A 21,994-nucleotide genomic window follows, 5' to 3' on the forward strand; every position below is an offset into this window, starting at 1 on the left:
TTTTTTTTGTACATGTTTCACCTTTTTTATGTCCCATCTCCATTCTCTTACCTTTGACTTTTATGTGCCTCCATTCCCCTTTTATTCTTTTCCCTTGTTTCATTCTCCACCAGGAGGTCCAAACTTCAGATGATTCAGATTGTGGTGATGACATTGACCCAAAGACGGGCATGGAGGTACCAGCTGTTCATTTTCATTGAAAAGATCTCTGACTCAGTGTTGAATACTTTTCTATTGAATTATTATATCAGCATTAGACAAACACTGTGTTGGAGACAAATGTGAGAGAATTTAAGAAGTTTAAAATCTGGAATTATTATGTATAAATTCATTTTATATAATACTGCTTCATATATGCTGAAAACTAATCCACATCTAATTATTTTCCAGCTTCTGAACCCAAACTTCATCCAGGAAGGTGAGACATACATAAGGCAGTTAATGCAAATTACATTTATTTATTCATTGAATAAGTTGTGTGACAAAGCCAAGAGGCTTCCAAATGCTTTTCACTACCACGGGAATACAAGAAGCCCCAACTCCTATGTCAGTCTGAAACAGCAGCAAACCTGGTAATAAATGATGTGCTAGAATCAGCCTGATTATTCTGATCTGAATCAAGTGATTTGGCAAAACTGGTCATTATTTATGCTAATGCAGTATAACAGCAATGCAACAATTCCTTCTGAATACATGAGAGAGGTTTGAACTGTTCCCAAAAACTACAGAACTGAGCTGAGAATGCTTGAGGTCACACATGCCTTCACTCAGAAACAACAACGTGATAAACTGTGGACATTTTAACTAAGAGCTGAGGGGAACGTGGTTTGTGATGCGTTTTCTGTGTGCAGTGGCTCCAGAGTTCTTGGTCCCACTGTCAGATGTGGTATGTGCATTCGGAGAGACCGTAGTCCTCTGCTGTAAAGTCTCAGGACGGCCTAAACCTTCAGTTACTCTGAAGGGCCCCGACCAGAATCCAGTGACCAACAACAGCCGCTTCACCATAGACATCAGGTAACAAAGAGACCACGAGGAACACCAGATGTGTCCATGAAGGCTTTCCAGAGGACCATTTCAATACTGCATTCAGATTCTTGTTTTTCCTCACCTGCTTCTCCTTCAGTGTTTTGACTTTTAAACATACAGTGGTGTAAAAGTGTTCACCCCCTTCCTGATTTTTATGTGTTTCCGATCATCAACCAGCTTTAAATATCAGACAAAACTCACACAAGTAAACACAAAATGCAGTTTCTAAATGAAGGTGTTTATTGAGGGAAAAAAACCTAAACCCTCATGGCCACGTGTGAAAAACCTAGTAACTGGTTGGTCCATCCTAAGCAGCAACAACTACAATCAACTGAACGTTTGGCAGTGAGTCTTTTGCATCGTGTTGGAGGAATTTTGGCCCACTCATGTTCGTAGAATAATTGTAATTGAGCCACATCGGAGGGTTTTCGAGCACGAACAGCCTCATGCCACAGCTCCTCAGTCAGATTCAGATCAGGACTTTGGCTAGGCCACTCCAAAGTCTTCATTTTGCTTTACTTAAGCCATTCAGAGGTGGACTTGCTGTTTTGGATCACCGTCCTGCTGCAGAACTCAAGGGCACTTCACCTAGAGGTCACAAAGAGGTGGCCAGATGTTCTCCTTCAGACAGCAGAAGTCATGGTTCCATTTTCCACAGCAGCAAAACAGCCACAGACAATTACACTCCCACTACCATGGTTTACTGTTGGTACGATGTTCCTTTTCTGAAATGCTGTGTTACTTTTACGCCAGATGTGATAGGATGCCAATCATTTTTTCACACAGGAAATCAGGAAGGGGGCAAACACGTCTTCACACCACTATAAGTAGTACCCTCTATGAGTGCAGCCTTTTGATCTTTCCTCCCCTCTCCATACTCCTACGCACTGTGCAGGGATACAGGTGACATCTTGTTGAAAGTCTGTAATCTGATGCCTCAGGATACAGGAATCTACACCTGTGTTGCTGTTAATGACCACGGCACTGCATCCTCCTCTGCCTCCATCAAAGTCCAAGGTGTCGCACTTTGATTAACACTGAGGACCATTTGAGACAGTTACTGTTGATTTGGGGTTGATTATTTTTGTCTTGGCTTGCAGGTATCCCAGCAGCCCCAGTGAGACCTGTGGCTCAGGAGGCCAGCAGCACAGCGGTGATGATCCACTGGCTGCCCCCGGCTTCATCTGCCCACTGTACTGTCAGCAGCTACACTGTGGAGTACAGACAGGAAGGTCTGTGTATTAGCCACTGGAATTGTTCTGTAGTGATGTTCAAACAGACTGACCTTTCCTCCTCTTTCATTCACAGACTCGTTCCTGTGGCAGCAGGTGGCCAGCAGCAGGGAGGAATGTGTGCAGATCGACTCTCTGATCCCCGGAGGTCACTATCAGTTCAGAGTTCGGGCCTCCAACCGCTGGGGTGTCGGCCCACCATCGGAGCCCTCAAATATGGTCACACTAGCCAGCAGCAGTAAGTCGCACGTGCTCTTAACAAAGAAAAGTAAATGCATGAGGATGCATTCAAGGATATCAAAAGGTATCCTTGAATGCATCCTAGACCTGAAGGTGAACAGTTTTAAAATCTCAAAGATTTGAAATTGAATTTGCCATCAGCTGGTGAGAGTATGACACACTCCACCCCTGGAAATATATCACAGTAGAGAGGAGTAAATGAAGAAGGTTGTTTGCTGGAGAGTGGGCAGGCAGGTGAGCCTCGGGTAAGTCCAGATTCCACAGACTCATAAAACCTGAGCACTGATCTGGCTGTGAGCTTTTCAGTCCAGAAAGGGAAGTAGGGGAGAACAGGCGAGGCACGCTGAAGCCGATTTACCACCATGTGGAAAATAACTGCTACAGCTTGTCCTTATTACACAGCACTGATGAGGCAATGAGTTGACCGGGCACCTCTGCCCATGGGCATAAACACCGGTAGATTAAGGCGAACCACCTCTCCACCTAAGAGGAAAGAAAGAGGAAATGAAAACAATTTCTCCACTAATGCTGACATGTTCAGGGGGAATTATCTTACTTATGTATTTGTTCTTTGATGTCCAGACTCTGGCTGTGATGGGACGGGCATTCATTGGAAGGAAAACTTGGAGTCAACCTTTACTGAGATCTGTGAGATTGGAAGGTAAAACGATTTCAGTCACAAATAACGTCTCTATCAAGCCAAAGCAGCCGGTTTTTAATGCAGTCTCGCTTGCTTTGACCAGGGGACGGTTCTCAGTGGTACGGAAGTGTGTCAACAGGTCCACTAAGAAAGAGGTACTTGTTCCTTTTGTTTAACTTCTTAAAAATTAAACTTGATATTTTATCAGCTACTGTGAGATGCAGACACATTCAAGATGTAACCTGTTTTAATGATCGTATAGATAAACTTGATAATCTGTCTGTGTTTGCACAAACAAGCATTTTATTATCTGGCTGTAAATCCTTGTAATCAGCTCTGCGCCACCTTGATGAAAAATCCACAATATGTCATCATGCAGAGTGGTTTTGTCTCAAAACTTTAACTTCAGGCGGGGTGGCTGCAGCTCAGGAGGTAGAGCAGCTCATCAACTAATCAGAAGGCTGTGCGCTTGTATGTTGGGCAAGATACTGAACCTCAAGTTGGATGGAATTAGTCAAATAGATGCACCTCGGCATAGAAAAAACTATATTGCACGTTTAAGTGTTTTGCCTTTGTTCTCCACTAGGTGGCAGTGAAGTTTGTGAGCAAGAAGATGCAGAAGAAGGAGCAAGTGGCTCATGAGGCAGACATTCTGCAATATGTCCATAATCACCAGCTGGTGTCATTGTTGGACACCTACGAGTCTCCCTCCTGTCTGATGCTCGTCCTGGAGCTGTAAGTCCAGTGTTTGGCTGCTGCAAGGTTTTTTTATCGTAGTGTTTTCGCTTGTTTTTCACAACAAGTAGAGTTTTCAGCTGCTTTTAGAGCCCACGTGGTTTGGTATGAACCAAACTAGATGGCTGTTACTTTTTAATAGTTTTCTTTTCAACTTTGCTCTCTTTGAATGTTTTCATAATGTTTACACTTTGTCAGCACAACCAGGACGAGCAAAGCAGAACAGCTGCTCCATAATGTGAACGTGTGACATCACCCATTCACAGTGAATGAGTTACAAAGCCTGCAGTGCATATTCACAGCTGTGTGTAATAGCGGGTCTACTGAGCGAGTCATTCAACCACACAGTGCAGAAATCGAAACTTGTCTGTGTTTCCATGTTAGACTGGAGGATGGCCGCTTGCTTGATTATCTGGTTGCCCACGATGAGCTGATGGAGGAGAAGGTGGCCTTCTTCATCAGAGAAACACTGGAGGCCCTGGAGCACCTTCATACCTGTAGAGTGGCACACCTAGACCTGAAGGTGACTGCAGGTTTTTGTCACATATGAAAAGAAAAACATTGACAATTGTTGTTTGCTCACCTGTGTCTAAGTCATAACTCTGTTTTTGCTGTAGCCCGAGAACATCATGGTCAACCTCCATTCTCCCATGCCCAGTATTAAGTTAATCGATTTTGGCGATGCTGTCCAGTTGTCTGCCCACCGCCGATACGTCCACCTCTTGCTCGGGAATCCAGAGTTCGCTGCACCTGAGCTGATCCGTGGCGCTCCAGTCTCCGTGGCCACAGACATGTGGAGCTTGGGTGTTCTGGCTTATGTCATGCTTAGTGGCGTTTCTCCGTTTCTGGACGAGTCACCGGAGGAAACCTGCATCAACATCTGCCGCCTAGACTTCTGCTTCCCAGATGAATACTTCTGCAATGTGAGCCAGGTGGCGAGGGATTTTGTGTCATCATTACTGCAGCAGGATCCCAGGAAGCGGCCGAGTGCTACTTCCTGTCTCCAACATCTGTGGGTGGGTCGTGGAGGTGGGGAGTACTCCAAGACACCACTGGACACGGCACGGTTGGCCACATTTATCGATCGAAGGAGACAACTGCACGACGTTCGGCCCATTATGAACGTGAAAGGGCTGGTGAGCAGCGGCATGGGAAACACACTGTGACGGGATCTGAACTCCCACAGGAGCGTTTGATTGTCTGTCTGTCAGTGTGTGCGTGGGACAGATGTTTGGTGCTGAATCCTTCCTGTGGTGCAAAATGGAATCTCTTGCTACTGCAGGACCACGATCAGTCCCCTGTAGACCAAAACCTTAACCCCAGAATATTTATTTATTCTATTACCTTGTTATTTGTTCATTTACCGATTTCAGCAATGACACATGAAGCGGGTCAGGTAAACTGCCAAAACACCACAAGAACCCAAAGAAGTCAGCTGGACTAAGGTGGAACTGGATGTGTTTACTGCAGTTTACCGTCATGTCACTAACTGTTGGGACTTTGCAGAGGCCTCTCGCTGAGCTGAGGACTCGTGCAGTTGATCTCAGGCTCTGGGGCAGTGCTGCCTGTCGCTTAATAGAGGGTCCTGCACAAAGTGCTGTTTGAACTGCAGGTAGTTGGACAGTTGCAGGAACAGTGACACACCGTGCTGAGCCTGTTTCTGGTATATTTGTAATCATTTCCTTTCAAGGACAGTGTCAGCACAGTGTCCTAAAAATTATATTTGCATATCGATAAACTTCAACTACAATTACACTTTTGAAGGGAAATATATTTCCCCACAGTTTACTCGAATATGCTGGTATTCAAAATATCTTCTTCCTCTTCTCCAGTTTCTTTGTCACTTTTCTTTCTCCTGTTTTTACTCCTTTCAAGCAAAGGATTACAGATTACTACAGAGGTGGGAAATAACAAATACTCTGTTACAGTACTTAAGTAGGATTTTCAGGTATCTGTATTTACTCCCTACATTTTCATAAAAGGCTCATTACTTTAGCTTTGACACATTTAAGGGGTAATATTATTATCATTTCACATCACTGCAGGCCCTCTGGAACAGATTTGAACCTAAATGTTGAGGACAGTAACATCGACGACAATCCTGTTACGACAAGAGGCAAAAACATCAGTTATACATCACACATACATTAATAGCTCTACTCGGGGGTTAAAGTGGACCGCAACAAAAACCATTTTTGGTGTAGATACCATGAGCTGCGATGCACTTCAGCATGTAGCTAGCACTACAGAAGAGGAAGTAACGATGTTTTAACTGGCAGATCATTTTAAATGTACCTTTAAACAACTCAACAAATATAAACACACAAAGTGTTTGTGTGCAGTGTGGACAGCAAGTACAGCTGCTTTGTTTCCCAGGGAGAGAAATGAATGCGTTCACTGAGAGATGGAGAAATGTGAAAAAACTAGATTGGAAATTACATTTAAATGTAGTTTTGAGTTTTTGGATCCATCCGTTTGTTTTCTCACACATCTGCAAAACAAATCAAAGGATTCTGACTTTGTGTTATTAAAAGGTTGCATGAAAGAGCAGCTTAGTGCTGAGTCGGTTCATCTACAGCACTGTGCTTAAGTTTAAAGTAGTGCACGATGTTTGCCTGCTGCAGAGAACCTGTTGCGTTCATGCTCAGTGTTACATCGGCTGATGCTGGTTGGACTCCCTCACTGACTTCCATCTTTGTGCTACAGAGGGAGTGTAAAACAGCCTTGTGAGTCTGTGTAATCTCTGCTTACATCTTGTTAATTCAGTTGGTTAAATTCACAAAGAGCGGTACATTTTAGAGCAGCAGCAACACAAGTCATTCAATCACAGCCTGTAGACAAAATGTACACAATCAAAATGAATGGAGCTTATGTTGGTTTCCCCACACTCCAGCCGTACAACTGATCTGAGAGTTTCACACCTGCCAAATCCCACTTTAATCCCCGACTATGTTCTTGTACTATTTAGGTGTTTCAGCAGTCACGGGGCTCAGTTTACATTTCTGTGCATTTTCACTTTTACTTGAGCTAAGAAGTTTAATCAGCAGTTTGCAACACAAGTGTCCATCGTTCTCCTAAAGTGACGACTGTCTGTGGTTTTGCCACCTCTGCATATTTGATGACACAGTATTTGTGACTCACTCAAGCTAGAAACTGATAAAAGTTTGAAGTGTTACCGAAGCATCTGTAAGGATCTAAAACTTTAAGTATGGACGATGTTTGTTTGTTTTTCTAACATGACTTCATCACACATGCATCAGTATGTTGTGTGATGCTGTTACTTACATGGAAAAGTCTCTCCGCAAAGAAAAATGATGCGTAGAATTATAATTTATGGAGAAACTGTTACCTGTAGCTGTCATATAGGCCACATGAATAAGGACTGCACTTTTCTATGATCTACCTTTAATTTATTAAATGTTTATTTATTTCAGGACTGAACTAAGGGTGGTGTAATATTTGCTCTGGGGACTTAGAGCAGTCCGTTTACTCGACACATGGAGTTCAGAGGATGACTAAACCCACTGAACTAAACGAGTGTGACTGTACAGCTGTGTAGCAGCGGACTCTGACTGAACTGTAGTGAATGTGCTGGACTGTCCTGAACTACAATAAACGGAGTTAAAATGCAAACATGTTGACATTACTTCAAGGAAGATCAAACAGCGTCTGGATCGCCTTCTTCTGTGGTATATATGGATGACTACCGGACGTTAGCAGGATGCACCATGGACACAGTTTGCATCAGTGTTTACAGATTCTTTGTCCAAAAAGTAGGTAGTTTACAGACTAGTAAATACAAATCAGGAAAGACCTGCATGTAAATCACCAGTAATGGTTTAGAAATCAGGTTACAAAACTGTCTGTTTCTGTAAGTAAAGCCTGTGACATTTGGTGTGAAGGTGGGAAACTCCACCCTGAAGTCTTTTTTGTTGTATGTTTGTTAACCAGTCACTGTGGTGAATAACTGTAGTGGTTGGATCTCATTCATTCAGCTTGTAAATGTGCTCGTGCGGCTGCAGACCCTTTGGATGAAGTGGCCGCTGTTCCTGGGAGGCAGACGTTTACTGATGAATGTACTTTCTTGTGGAATGTGCTCTGTCGTCTGCTTTCACCCACTCGCCACACTCCCCGTTTTTCATCCTCAATCTTCCTCTAAGCATTTAGTGTCAAACAACAGCAAAGCTCATGTTCATGCTTGGATACTAAATGGTCCACAGGAAGGAAATTCGTCTTTAGAAGCAACTTTCATATCGGACGTCTGGTAAAATATTACCAAGTGTCTGTCACTGCAGCTGCAATCGATTCAGGTGTGTCCGAGTGCTGTTTTTCTTTTTTCTTACCACTCTCTCTTTCTAGTAGAGATTCTTGCTGTCTTATTGTGGACTTGTTGGTCTTGTTCATAATTTGAACTAAAAATAGCTGACGATGATCAGAGGAAAACTGCAGACTTCCCCAGTTTTTTCGACCTCTCATGCAAAATAAATCAATCAATAAAGAAAACCGTTTCAAGCTGTGTCTTTAGGAAAGGTGCTCGATGAGGTCACACAGACCGACTGGTCACTCGGGAAAATGAGTGTTCGCGGACAGAGCGGCTGTTAGAGATGGCTGGCAGTTATTAAAGTTGGTCGCCACCGTCCCCAGGTATTCCAGGTTTTCCAGGTTTTCCAAATACAGCAGGCAACAATTCTATAACCAAAATAAATGAATCCCACCTAAAAACCTTCGGATAGAAGACAGGTGGCCGCAGAAATACAAACTAGTTTAAAGCACTTTGAGGCAACTGTTGTTGTGATGAGGTGCTGCATAAATAAAACTGGATTCAGTTGACTTCATGACTGAGCCGGTGATGGTGATGAAGGTAAGAATAAACTAGCTGATGTTGCTCACCTGTTTCATGCCTGCTCTACATATCCCAGCGTTGTTGTTAACATATGTCTAGTCCTGTACCCTCAGAACAGCATTGTGTGCAATAATTGCAAAGATGAGATGATGGTGTAAAATAACTCGTGGCTGCACTGACATGTATGTACTGCTGTTCTAGTCTCGGTGACTTACTGGCTCTTTTTAAACCAACTCACATTTACCCATACTGTCTGTTAGTACTTACAAAGTTATTAACTAAGTTTGATAAATAATACAGTTTAATTAATTAAAAAAAGAAATGTAAACTCACCTAACCGTGGTGGAGGGGTGTGTGTGTTGTTTGGGGCCTTGATAGACTCTAGCAGGCAAACTGGTCCATGGTGAGAGGCCAGACACCCATACGGAGGGCAAAAACTCAGGGGCCAAATGCCCAGGTTCACTGTGGCCCCACCCTGAAGGCAGGCATGAGGAGGGACTGGACCTCAGCCCATGGATGTGGGAGTAGTTTTGTCAGGCTTTTGACCGAGACTGCTTCAGGTCTGCTTCAAACTGATTCTGCCAAACTGTCAGGCGACTCGGGAGAGAAAGCCGTGCTCTACTCACACTTCTGACCTCAAAATTATCTCTAGTTTTTGCAGAGGATGTGATTCTGCTGGCTTCATTAGGCGGTGGCCTCCAGCTTGCACTGGAATGGTTCACAACCGAGTGTGAAGCAGTGAGAATGAATTTCACCTTCAAGCCTGAGGCCATGACTCTCAGCTGGTGAAGTGTCCATACTGGGTCACAGTTGCTAAACCCAAGTGGAGTTTAAGTATTTCCTGGTCTTTTTCATGAGTGAGGAGAGGAGAAGTGGGATGTTGGGACCGTGTCTGTAGTGATGCGAGGCGGGTCCAGATAGAGCTGAGCATTAAACCTGGGTGAGGCGTGTTTCAACCTAAGGAAGCCCCGGGGTAGACCCGTGCTGGAGAGATTATATCTGTGACCTGAGCAGAGGGAGGTCTGAGCTACACAGGCTACTGCACCCATGATTTGGCCCAAGATGGATGGATAGGTGTGTGTTTTGATTGATTGACCAGAATCTGGGTTTAGGTCTTGCACATTTATAAACAGATCATTGGGAGAATAAAATAGCCAGAAGGCAAAAGGACAGATCAGGAACTCGTTAGGATTATAAGTGCAATGTGCAAATGTTGGAACACTGTGTAAAATATGGAATCTGAACTGAATGCAATGATCTGTAAATCTCATGATCCGACGTCTCCTTCAAAATGGAGAATAAAAATGATATCCAATGATTAAACTGAGAAATTGTAGCAGTTTAAGGAAAAACTTAGGTCATTTTTAATTTGGTGGCACCAACATGTGTCAGAAAAGTTCAGACAGGTTCATGTTTACCGCTGTATGGCGTCCCCTCTTCTTTTAACAACGATCCATAAATGTCAGGGACCTGAGGAGACGAGCTGCTGGACTAGTGGAAGAGCAATGCTGTCTCACTCCTGGCTAATATAGGATTCTAGTTGCGTAACAGTCCTGGATCTTCTCTCTCTTACTTTTAAATTCACGATGTGGCAAATTAGTCTTCATTTGGTTAAATGAAGACTACAACTTCTACAACAAATCCATGCTGTTGTAACAAATGCAGCATGCAGTTCAGCATGATCTTGGTTAAAGATTCACTGGAAAAGATATTGCCTGTATGGGAGCTTATGTTGGCCTTAAACCTGCACATACCTTTCAGCACTGATAGTGGCTTTCCAGATGTGCAAGCAGCCAGTTCCAGGTACGTTTGCACCTCTATGTCATCAGAGAGACAAGCTTTAAAACTGAGTGCTGGTAACAGGCAGCGAAGCTCCAGCACCTCATTGTTTTGGAAAACATGGTGTCCATATTTTTTCTGAAAACAATAAAATCAGATTTTAAATGTCTTTGGTCCAGGAATGACTGGTGTTTGTGGATTTAACCTGCGTTTGTGGGTGACAGAGGAAGCTATGTTCACACGTTTCTGGAAGTATTCCTGAGCCCATGCAGTGAATCGTGTGTCTGAGGGTCCAGACTCTGAGAATAATCTAAAAACAATAATGTATTGTAAATGATGAGTTATTCTTTTTAAATTTACACTGAGGAACATTAATCTGAAAAACGAATAGTAGCTGGAAATTTAATTAAAACAATCCACCTGTAGACAATTTGACTTTTTCAACTGTGGTTTCAGATGCTTTTAAACCCTGATTGTAATTAGGAATGAATCCTGTGCTCAGAGGTGCAGATATACATCTGAACAAGAGTTCATCCTCTGCATTTACTTAGTCTTCATGTAGTCGAGCACTCAGGGTGTTCATAAGATCTGAGGCATAACCTGGCCTTAAAAATGTGATATGTTAGAAATTCTATATTTGAGCTCAATGAGGTGTTTGTTTCGTGTTCCACGTGTTCAGTGATTCCTGTAAAGACGACCATTCTCTGCCGTGCCTGGAAAGTTTGAAGTAAAAACCACAAACCCAGTATTTCATCATCTGTGTGGACTCAAATTGATACTCAGTTCACAGCCTGTAAACTTAATAATATAAACATATGTAAATATATAAATGAGACATATATTGAAAACATGACTGAATTTATCACTAACTAGACATTAATTAGCTGGCTTAGCATAGTTATTGCTAATGATTGTATTGAGTTATGAGTTCTGGCTAGCTTCCACAGCAAGCCTATGGTCTTGTCTCTCGCCTCTCACCCACAGCCTCTCCACTGTCGCCAAATAGCTCGCTCATATGGGGTCATCTGATTGTTGGGGTTTCTCTCTGTTACTGTGGAGAGCACTTTGATGTGACTACTGTTGAGATTTAACTCTTTATAAGTAAAATAAAATTGAATCAAAGTGAAAAAAACCCACACACATAATTCTTTAACCAAAAGGGTGATTGAAAAGTCACTGATCTGGAAGTGCACCAACAGTCAACGGGTTCTTCAACCTTTCCAACTGTACCTGATGTGTACAGTAGCTCGGTGGTTTGTTGACATCAGTGCTCTCTCTTGATGAGGAGAAAAATAAACCAAATTTGAACTGAAACGCTGCCAGTGAATCAAAATGTTTCCAGACGGCTGTGAATCATTAATCAGATCCATCCCAGCACCACTGGGATAATGGAAAAGGGAATTATGTGTGGACAGCTGCACTAACAATGAGCCCCAGAGCCAAACTCTGGGGCTCATGCAGTCCTATGAAGCCTCTGTTATAACTGACCGGTCCGTGCTGTATCCTGAGAGTGTCCATCCAGAATCAGTGCTGATGCTTTCACTGTGGGAAGCAGCATATCTGAGTATAAAGTGCCTCTTCCTACTTCATCCTGCCTGCTGGTTTGTTACTCTTTACAAAGAAACAACCTGCGTATTTGTATGTTTGCCACTGATAAATTGTATATAATAAAAGTTTCAATTTATGGTTATATATAGTATATATCATATACTTGTCAGTCCAGCTGCGATAATGCTTTGTAAGACCAAGACTATTTCCATTATTTTGAATGATATCTGCTTTACTTGTACATTGTACAGTGCCTCATAATTCAATATTAAAGGTCTGGACACACAGTGGACAGTTCGTGCATAGAGACAGACAACCATCCATTCTCATTTTTACTTATAACCTTAAATCACCAATTATCATACATCTCTTTGAGCAGTGGGAGGAAGCACCTCGCAGTACCCAGAAGCACCTGCTGTTGGCACAAATGTTGGCCTAACTTTGTATGCTCTGTAACCTCCAACAGCAGTCAGTTTGTCACAGTTTTCACGACAAATGCAATTAGAAAAAAAAGAAACGGGACAACAGAAGTACGGAAAGATCCCAAGAGTGAGTTTGTTAGTGCTCAGAGAGACTTCACACACACATACACACCCACAATGTCACAGGTTAAAGCAGAATGCTGAATGAGCTGGACCTCTGTGTAACTTATCATCTTGCTGCTGAAGAAATTAATTTTATACTGGAGGTAAATCAATGGCATGGTAAACAGAAAAGGAAAATATGGAGTTATAAATATTTTTAACAAGTTGTGGACACAATTTTCTTCTGTAACTTCATTTTGCATTTCAGGTGAAGCCCGATACATAAAATACATGTCTTTAATTGACTTCTATACCCCAAACTGGGCATAAAGCAATGATCATTTTGTTCAATAAACATTTATTTATGTAGCACCAAATCAAAATAACAGTTGCCTCAATGTGCTTTATATTGTAAGGTAAAGACTCTGCAATAACACAGAGAAAATGCCAAGAATCAGATGACCCCCTGTAAGCAAGCGCTTTGGTGACAGTGGGAAGGAAAAAGAAGACAGAACCAGCATTAGGGAGCGGTACCATCTGCTGCCACTGGTTGGACATGAGAGGAGGAAAGCAGGCACGCTGTGGAAGAGAGGTTATTGATAACTAATGATTAAATGCAGAGTGCTGTATGAACACACAGAGGGGGAAAAGCTGAAAGAAGAAACAGCCCGCAGCAGCCGACACCTACTGCAGCATAACTAAGCGAGGATTCAGGGTCACCTGATACATCCCTAACTATATGCTTAAAAGTCCTGGACCTGGGATATAGAGAATGTTTGGGGAGTGTGATTGTGTGTACAGTGTCCATGTATGTCTATCCCTACATCGGGTGAGTGCTGAGTATTTGTATACGTGTGCATGAGGGTGGGAAGGAATGTTTGTGTCTGCGTGCGCCTGTTCGTCTGTATGTCAGGTCGGGTCTTAGACTCCACCTCTCTGGGAACATCTCAGGCCCTCCAAAGTACGGAGGCCTATCTCCCCCCACCACACTGGCTGATGCCCTCAGGCGTTGGTGGTTCTTGGTGTCCGGGGCTGGGCGCTCAGGTATGTACCGGCTCACTCCCAGTGGCTGCTTGGTGGAGCCTGGTGCCGGTGGCTCGGTCAGGCCCCTTCTGGGGGATGGGGGGCTCGGGCCTCTAGGCATGGTCAGACACTTCGAGATTTTGCTGGTCACCCACCTGTGCAAATCTCCCGTCCGGACGTCTGTAATGCTCAAAGTGTTGTATGGAAAAAAGAGAATTGTGCTGATTAAAGTGATTGTTGATTGAGCATTTATACAGCAAGTGTTGTTCTTCCTTCAGCCCAAAGATCAAAGAATTGGGCTATTTAGCAACTTGCAGTACCCTCTGGTGTGCACCTAGTTGGACAGAGGTTCATCCTACAGCAAGATAATGACCCAAACCCAACTTAAATCTGTTGGGCATCTTTCTTGGCCTTCAGACAATAATTCTGATGGCTAAAGAACCAAACGAGACAGGCAAAAAAAGGCACTGACTCTAGCCATGTGCAAAACTGGAGAAAAAGACAGTCAGAAAAGATGAGGAGTGAAATTGTGGGACCTCAATCTGTAAAACTATTCCTATTTTGGGGGGTTGTCTCATTGTTGATCCTTTAGCGTGCCTGTTAATTTCAATAACAGTACAGCAGCTGATCAATGTCCCAGATGTTTTTAGCCGTGGTGCTATACTCATGAGTAGTATTCAGTTTTTGAGCGTAATATTTTAGTGGAATTATTAAGCAATAGATAAAACAACTTAACAGCAGCTTGCAGCTCTTTGACTTGTTGTAATTTTGTTTTTAAAACTCTAGATGGTAGCATGGTCACGATTTTGAAGTGTGGTCTACTTTCTTTCCCTGTCACTGACCCGTTATATCCTTAAGCTCTTCTAAGTGTCCAGCAGTTTCAGCTTCATCGTTGTTAACAATATTGAACTTGAAAAATGTAGGACTGCTTATCTGTATCTGCAGAATACAGTTTACAGGAAATTGCATGATTTCTGTGAATAAGTATTTGGGATTATTGTTGTACAGTCAGACACTCTATATGTCTGAAGTTATAATAGCACACTAGCTTAAGCTACAGAAGCAGTTATACAAGATTAATGTATCCTCCTCTTACATGATACAGAGCAGCACCTGTAATTAATGACATTCTTCTAATATTGTTGGTTTGGGGTTACTGCTATTGTTTAGCAGTAAATCACAATGAATTACCATTTGATTTCACTCAATTTATTCACTTGTGAATCAAAAAGAAAAAATCAGCAATTCAGACGACAGCGAGCTGAGCTGGTGGAAAGAAGCGTTTCACTTTCAACAGCTGTGCACGAGACTTTTGTACCCTAGTTTTGGATTCTAGCTGACCACTACAAGGCAACATCCCACAGGTCCAGTTTGTCTTCAGCTACGTTTACTTTTAAAAAGCTGAACATTTGGCTCTTGGATGATAAGCTGGTGAAACACTGCCCTGTGCCATGAGGAAGCCACTGAAGGATTTTCAAAGGGGGGTTACTTGTTGTTGGTGTGTATGTGGAGGTCCCTCCTCTTGTCAGTCATGCTTAGCTGGTATTAGTGGGCTTTGTCATGAAGTTAACACACCACTGCAGTGGATGCCCCCCCCCCAAAGGACCCTAGGCCACACACACTAGAAAGTTAAGGACTAGACTCCACACACGTTGATGTGGATATATCTATCACTGTCTTTTATTTGATCTCTTCTCTTCTTTTTTCCCAGCGTGTCTGTCTGGACCCATTCTTTTTTCTTTTACTTCCTCTCTCTCGTTTTTTAACAGCTTGATTCGTAGCACTTGGTGATGAATGAATATGAATGAGAACGTGTCTGGATTCCAGAATAAGGAGTGTGTTTGCTGGGTTTCCACTGTGAAGGTTAAAAGCATAAAAGCATCACAGAATGTTGTGGATTTACCCTGCAGGTATATACAATACTCACACAAACACACCTGCACACACACACCAGGTTCCATACCCAGAGCATCAGTTGAACAGTATTGTACTGTAGAAAGTAGTGTTGCTACAAAAATGGCATGCAAAAGGCAATTAACAATGCAAGAGATACAGACCGTCATCACACGTATAAATGTCGGTCTGTCCTACACAAACCTGCAAAGAAAGTCACAGTGTCAGTGAGTCCAGTTTCCTTCAGCATCCAAAGGCTCAGAAACAAACTGTGACAGGAAGAGGTCTGCAGACAAAGACACGACTGAGTCAGAGGACAAGTTTCTGAGAGTTAACAGCTGTGTGATGGGGCTCACGGGACAACAGCTTCAAGCAGCTTAATAGTGGTTGTAGTGAGCAAGTCTCAGTTTCAGCTGTGAAGAGAAAACTTCCAAACATGACTTGTCAAACATGGAGGAGGAAGTGTGATGGTCTGGGGCTGTTTGCTGATCCAGGGTCGGTGACTGAACCAACACAGCTACCACAGCACTATGAAGCACCATGCAGCACCCTCTGGTATGCACCTAGTTGGTCGGGGGTTCATCCTGCAGCAAGATAATGACCCAAACCATCAGTCCAAGCTGTGCCAGAACCACCTCAGGAAAAAGAACAAGATGGTGAGCTTGCAAACATGGAGTGTCCAGCACAGCCTCCAGACTGAAACCCAGTAGTCCCTGCGCTGCACTGCTTCTGGCTCCAAAGGAGCTGCCCTGGAAGAGGTTGGGACCCTGAACTTTGACTCTGACAACAGAGAACAACCAATGAAGCTCTACCCAGCAGAACACCTGAGGTGCCTTTAAGGGCATGAGTGCCTCGAGGCAACAAAGGACATTTAATTAACTCCTGGTTCTCCAACATTGGTTCTCCAACATGTCCTTGAAAATAACAGTTTTGTTAAGTCCAAGAAACATGAATTCCACACAAATACCATCTCCTTCCTCAGTCACGTAGTGGAGAAAGGACACATCAGCACTTCTTGGGGTTTACCAGTTATTACTGCCAGTTTAATCAAAATGTCTGTAAAACTGTTCTACCTCTCAGTGCTCTGACTCCTCCCAAGCTGCCATTCATGTGGAACAATGCTGCTCAGCCTTCACCACTCTTAAGAACCAGTTTGACACTGCACCGGTCCTCATTCAGCCCGACACTGCCCAACAGGTCATGGTTGAAGTGGATAATTCAGACTCCAGGGTCGTACAACAATATAAATAAACTCACTGAACTTTCATTCCTGAGTCCAGCCAGACAAACCTTGCCAAAGATCAGGGTTTGGGTCTTCAACCTCCTAGGACCTGGTGTCCACATATGTGGACATCACATTTTGGGTTGTCTAGACCAAAATACTAAGTTTTGCTCTGCAAGGACCTGATATCCACTCACAAGGATGTTATACTGCCACTGTTCAATCGAAATTTAAAACGAATGTCCTCATATGTGGATCTCATTTTTCTCAGAAGCAAAAATCAGGTAAAAAAAAAATCACGTAATTCTTTGTTTTTACATTCATCAGGTTCCAATCAGCCCAAATATCAAAGAGAAATTAAAAATGCCATAAAAGAGTTCAGCTCTTAGGAGGTTAAAGAACTGCACAGTACAGTTCTGCATCATACCAGCTTCATGAAAACAAGCTGTATTGGAGTTCGTCTTGTAATCAGAAGGTTGCCGGTTCGAGCCCCGGCTTGGACAGTCTCAGTTGTTGTGTCCTTGGGCGAGACACTTCACCTACTTGCCTACTGGTGTTGGCCAGAGGGGCCGATGCCGCGATATGGCAGCCTCGCTTCTGTCGGTCTGTAGCTACCTCCACCAGCGTGTGAATGAATAGTGGAATTGTAAAGCGCTTTAAGAGCCTCGAAAAGCGCTATATAAATGCAATAGATATATTATCGATTTGGACTGAAACTGAACGTTAGCTTCCTGTTATACAGCTGAGCATATTTGCAGGAGGAAAGCAGAATCATAGCAGAAAAATTCATTCTGAGCAATAATCTGTGATGTGTACAAAATCCATTATGGTCTCTAACAATGCAGTTTCAGTAGCAGTGATGATTTGAAGACAAAACTATAAAGTCAAGAACAAATGTGAGTGAAATGGCAATGAAAGTAAAACAGGATTAGAGCTGACAGAAAGAGAGGGATGGAGAGATTAACATGGAAAGCTGATTAAAGGATATGCAGTGACACATGATGACAGCTCGTCAAAAGTAAAGAAACAGATATCCAGTTTTCCATCAGATGGAGTGTGTCTGTTCAAAAGATTAGAAAGGCTGACACTCACAGACATTAAAACACATCATTAGAGAAGGAGCAAAACTATAAGTCAGCCTTTCATGACTTTCATTATTAAATTGTGATTTCTATCGTAGAGCTAGACAGCCTTTGTTCTGTAACCAATATTTTATAATACAGGGTAAGTTTTGTCAGAGCACTGTGGGGCAGTTCAGACAAATGAGAGGCAGCTGACCCCCCCACACACGCACACACACGAGCGTGCACACACAACTCCGTTCAGCTATCTTAGTGAGGGCCTTCACTGACATAATGGTTTCCCTGACCCTAAACCTAACCATAACCTAATTGTAACCCTGACACTAAAACCACATTTTGAGCCTCAAAAATGCTTCAAACTTGTGAGGACACACCGGTGAGTGTGTCCTCACAAGTGACTGTCGGTTCTCACAAGTATAGTAGAATGCAGATTTTGGTTCTCACAAAGATAGCTAGACAGGAACACACACACACACACACACACACACACACAAAGAAGAAAATTGATGTGGTCTTGAGGACTGAGACTCAAGTGGGGCACTATATTTATGCAGAGGAGACCTGCATTGTTACATAATAACACACACTGGGCGGCAGGTATTTATTAAAGCTGATATTTGTTATAGTAGGACACTTAAATACTACATGATGTTCAACGAAGTCTAGAGTTTGGTTAACAGTGGAGTTTAACGGATTTACAACAACTTCCACTTCATCCATCCTCTAATCTTTATCAGGGTTGCTGGGGCCAGATGTGATAGGGTCAGAGACAGGGTAGACCATGGACAGTTCACCAGTCTATCACAGGGTTAGGGTAACTCAAAGAGACAAACAACCATTTACATTAACAGGTCATTTAGAATCACCAATTAACCTAGAAAAACCCGTAAACTGTGGGAGGAAACCAGAGTGCCCTGAAAGGAATTAAACCAGTACCTTCTTGCTGTGAGGCAACAGTGCTAACCACTGCACCACTGAGCACCACCACAGAATTCACGAAAGTAGGAAAGCTACGATTACCAGGCTTGATGCAGATTTTTCTTTACTTTTTTGTCCTTGACAGGTTAAACCACAATAAATAGCAACAGCGTACACGTGGTGTGTGTAGTTATAACTCCAGTGGTTTTCCTGTGGTTTGAAATCTCGTGTGATCTTGTGAATTTTGTGAGTCCAGGAAACTAAGCACTCTTACTAGATTGTATGATGTCATCTCAACAAGAACAAATTTCCTGCAGATCCTACGTGATGTAATTACGTTCACGATAGAAACATCAAATTATTTTGTACAAATTACAAGTTAGACTTTTGTAAATGTAACAACCGCCCACTTTTCTTTGTTCTTTTATCCTGCACTGCATTTACAGGTTTGTCCAAGTCTAACCTTAAAAAGAGGACAGAGCTCATACACAGTCTGCTTTTTTCTGCTGAAAAAAATCTAAATGAGGCGAGAAATAAACTCTGTGACGTCTGCAGTCTCTGAGGAGAGATATTTCTACCTGTGACCGAGGTTTCTATGAAATATTGAAGTTAGCCCTCCAAAGATAGCGGTGAATGGCATTAAAGCAGAGTGGTGGTTCTGCAAAAGCCTAAAGAGACACTCAGCAGTTTGGAGAGGCCAGCCATAATCATATAATCTTTAAGACCTCATAGTACCATATCACCCCAAAGGAGTGCTTTGCTCTCAGAATGCTGGCTTCGTTCTTGTTACTATTTCAAAGTTAAGTGATTGTTAAAGTTAACTCAGAAAAATAAACTGGAGAATAACAGTATTGATGATTATCGATTTTACTGAAAGTAGATCTAAAGTTAGCAGTACATAAGATCACATCTGTGAGATAGTCATCAATAATCTTTTCTCTAATGCTTAAAATGTTATTTTTGTAGAAAGTTATGAAGTCATTACTAGTTATGATTAGAGCAATGCTTGGTTCAAAAGAGCTCTGGCTTTTTGTCAGCCTGGCTACAGCACTGAAGAGAAAACTGGAGTTGTTCTTATTTTATTCAATCAGTGATCAATAGTAAGATGTTTTCACACAGATTTGATCTTTTTTCTTTTTCCTGGCTAAACACAGAACTTCTAAATCCGTGAGTTGCCATTTCCTCTCCAGCTTACAGGTAATCTGCTTTAAGGTGTGCATTTGAGAGTTACAGGAAGTCAAGTACTTCTAATTTGAGAGTTCTTATTAGGAGGAGCCACAGTAGCTGTATCGTGGGTGTAGCCTCTGTGGGAGTACACTTTAGGGTGCTGCTCTGCACTGTGTTGGCACTAAAGAAGACAACAATAGAGGAATTAGACCCTTAAACTTACAGTACTTAATATTAATAATGTATACTTTATTGGGGAATCTTCTCTCTCTCCATTTAACCCATTCACTCAGTGAAGCAGTGGACAGTACCTTGCTCGCAGGTATCTCAAGTTAACTGTTAAGGGGAAATCGAACCACCGACCTTCCGATCATCAGAATCACAATCAGAAAGGGTTTTATTGCCAAATGTTGAGCAGGTTTACAACATTAGGAAATTGCTGCGGTACTTCAGTGCAAACATACTGTCATGGGGCCACCACTCTACCTATAGAGGTATCCCTACTTAACAGCACGTTCATAAAAGTGCTACCTTACTATCCCACTGCTGTGCAGTCCATTATTGTAACTTTGAATATTATTAAATAATGATTAGACAAAAGTGTCTCTGTGCCATCTGTCAGAACAAGATCTAGAGTTTGATTAGTTACTGAAAAAAGTAATCAGTAAGTAATTACTGTTACTTCCCCAAAAAAGTAATCCCGTTACTTTACTGATTACTTATTTTCAAAAGTACTTAGTTACTTTTTAAAAACACCATTTACAACCTGAATAGGTGATAAAGCGATAGATCTTTCAGCCCAGTTCTACTGTTTCTGCATAATCCATCATACTAAATGTAATCAAATGGAAAAGTCTCTTTTTAAAACTTGTTTTATTCGTTTTAATCTTTTAACTTTATGCAAACATAAATTAAATTATATGCAACATTCTCTGACTGGAAGAAATTAGTTTAACATTTAAACCTATTTTCTGCACATTCCAGCTCATAAAATAAAATATTTTTTGTGTTTACACTCAGTCTTTCAAATAGATGCAAGTAAAACACAGCAGAAAATAAATAAAGCCAAAGACTCAGCGGTCCTGTTGCTCTATTTTCACCTGTACAGCAGGAGTCATTTTGTCATTTTGAGTCATTTTGCTTTTGTCGTTTTGCTTCAGCATGACAGAGTACTCTACTGAAGCAACACTATAAACATGTAATCCTCCAGAAACTGTAAACCTGTTCATGACATAAATATACATTCACAACAATATCACTCATCAGCCGTTTTGTGGCTGCCATAATATGAAAGTACAATGATTACAGATCATTTAGAGATACATAGTTTTCCCTTTTTTCGTCTCTATTGCACCAACCTGTTCTCTCTCCCTATATCCCCTATTTCTACCCCCCCACCCCCACCCCCGGCAGTCCAGACAGTAACAGACTTGTGCCTTTATTAATTTATAGTAAAGTTGTTTAAAGTCTGCCAGAGGATTTCATACAGCTAAACTTAGTTCTAAAAGTAGCGCTGGTGTCATAAGACATTATGAGTGACCCGCTGTCTCCTGCTCTTTTCCTTTTTTGTCACTTATGTCTTAAGTCATCCAAAAGATTTGTGCTGATGTTTTGGATAGCACCAGCAAAAATGTTCAGGATGTTTGTGGCTCATGCTGCAGAATTGAGCTTTTTGCTCCTTTAACACAAAATTAATTGGCTGCTGCTAATCTTTGTTTTTCTATTTTAATATTTGTGTTTCCCCATTGAGACGCCATTGTGAAGTTTGAACATCTATTGAAGAATGACTGTGTCTAAGTGAAGTGAACAGTCACACAGTGCAAAGTCATGAGAAAATAAATTTACAAGTCTTTATCATTTGTCTTTTCTCTTGGCTTCCTGTTCTTTCCAGCAGTGGCGTGTGGTAAAATGCCCCACCTCCATCACACGTGTGAAAACATTGGACCATGTTCATACTCTGCAGTTTGTGCTACTGGTCTTTCAGTCTTTTATATTTGATGGCAGCCTCCTCAGCACAGAGCTTGCTGAAGTCGACGTCGTCACTTTTCTGCATTCCTACCTCGTAATATTTTATCCCTTGGTTATTTTAGAATCTTTAGCAAAAGAAGCAATGAAACACTAT

General features: G+C 42.2%; 1 protein-coding gene across 3 annotated transcripts in view; it reads left to right on the plus strand.

The window, feature by feature from the left end:
• kalrna (kalirin RhoGEF kinase a) overlaps positions 1 to 9,048 on the plus strand; it is a 152,010-nt gene extending 142,962 nt beyond the window's left edge. For all 3 annotated transcript variants that reach the window (XM_040034117.1, XM_040034118.1, XM_040034119.1), the window contains 11 exons: positions 114 to 176; positions 391 to 418; positions 852 to 1,014; positions 1,922 to 2,043; positions 2,127 to 2,258; positions 2,335 to 2,496; positions 3,081 to 3,159; positions 3,242 to 3,293; positions 3,725 to 3,873; positions 4,258 to 4,396; positions 4,491 to 9,048. In XM_040034117.1, the coding sequence (XP_039890051.1) occupies positions 114 to 176; positions 391 to 418; positions 852 to 1,014; positions 1,922 to 2,043; positions 2,127 to 2,258; positions 2,335 to 2,496; positions 3,081 to 3,159; positions 3,242 to 3,293; positions 3,725 to 3,873; positions 4,258 to 4,396; positions 4,491 to 5,039 (1,638 nt within the window). In that variant the 3' untranslated portion in view covers positions 5,040 to 9,048. The remainder of the gene's footprint in view (positions 1 to 113; positions 177 to 390; positions 419 to 851; positions 1,015 to 1,921; positions 2,044 to 2,126; positions 2,259 to 2,334; positions 2,497 to 3,080; positions 3,160 to 3,241; positions 3,294 to 3,724; positions 3,874 to 4,257; positions 4,397 to 4,490) is intronic.
• The last annotated feature ends 12,946 nt before the right edge of the window (positions 9,049 to 21,994 follow it).

This window comes from Simochromis diagramma, unplaced genomic scaffold (assembly GCF_900408965.1).
Source record: "Simochromis diagramma unplaced genomic scaffold, fSimDia1.1 OVJJ01000176.1, whole genome shotgun sequence".
NCBI classification, from domain to species: domain Eukaryota; kingdom Metazoa; phylum Chordata; class Actinopteri; order Cichliformes; family Cichlidae; genus Simochromis; species Simochromis diagramma.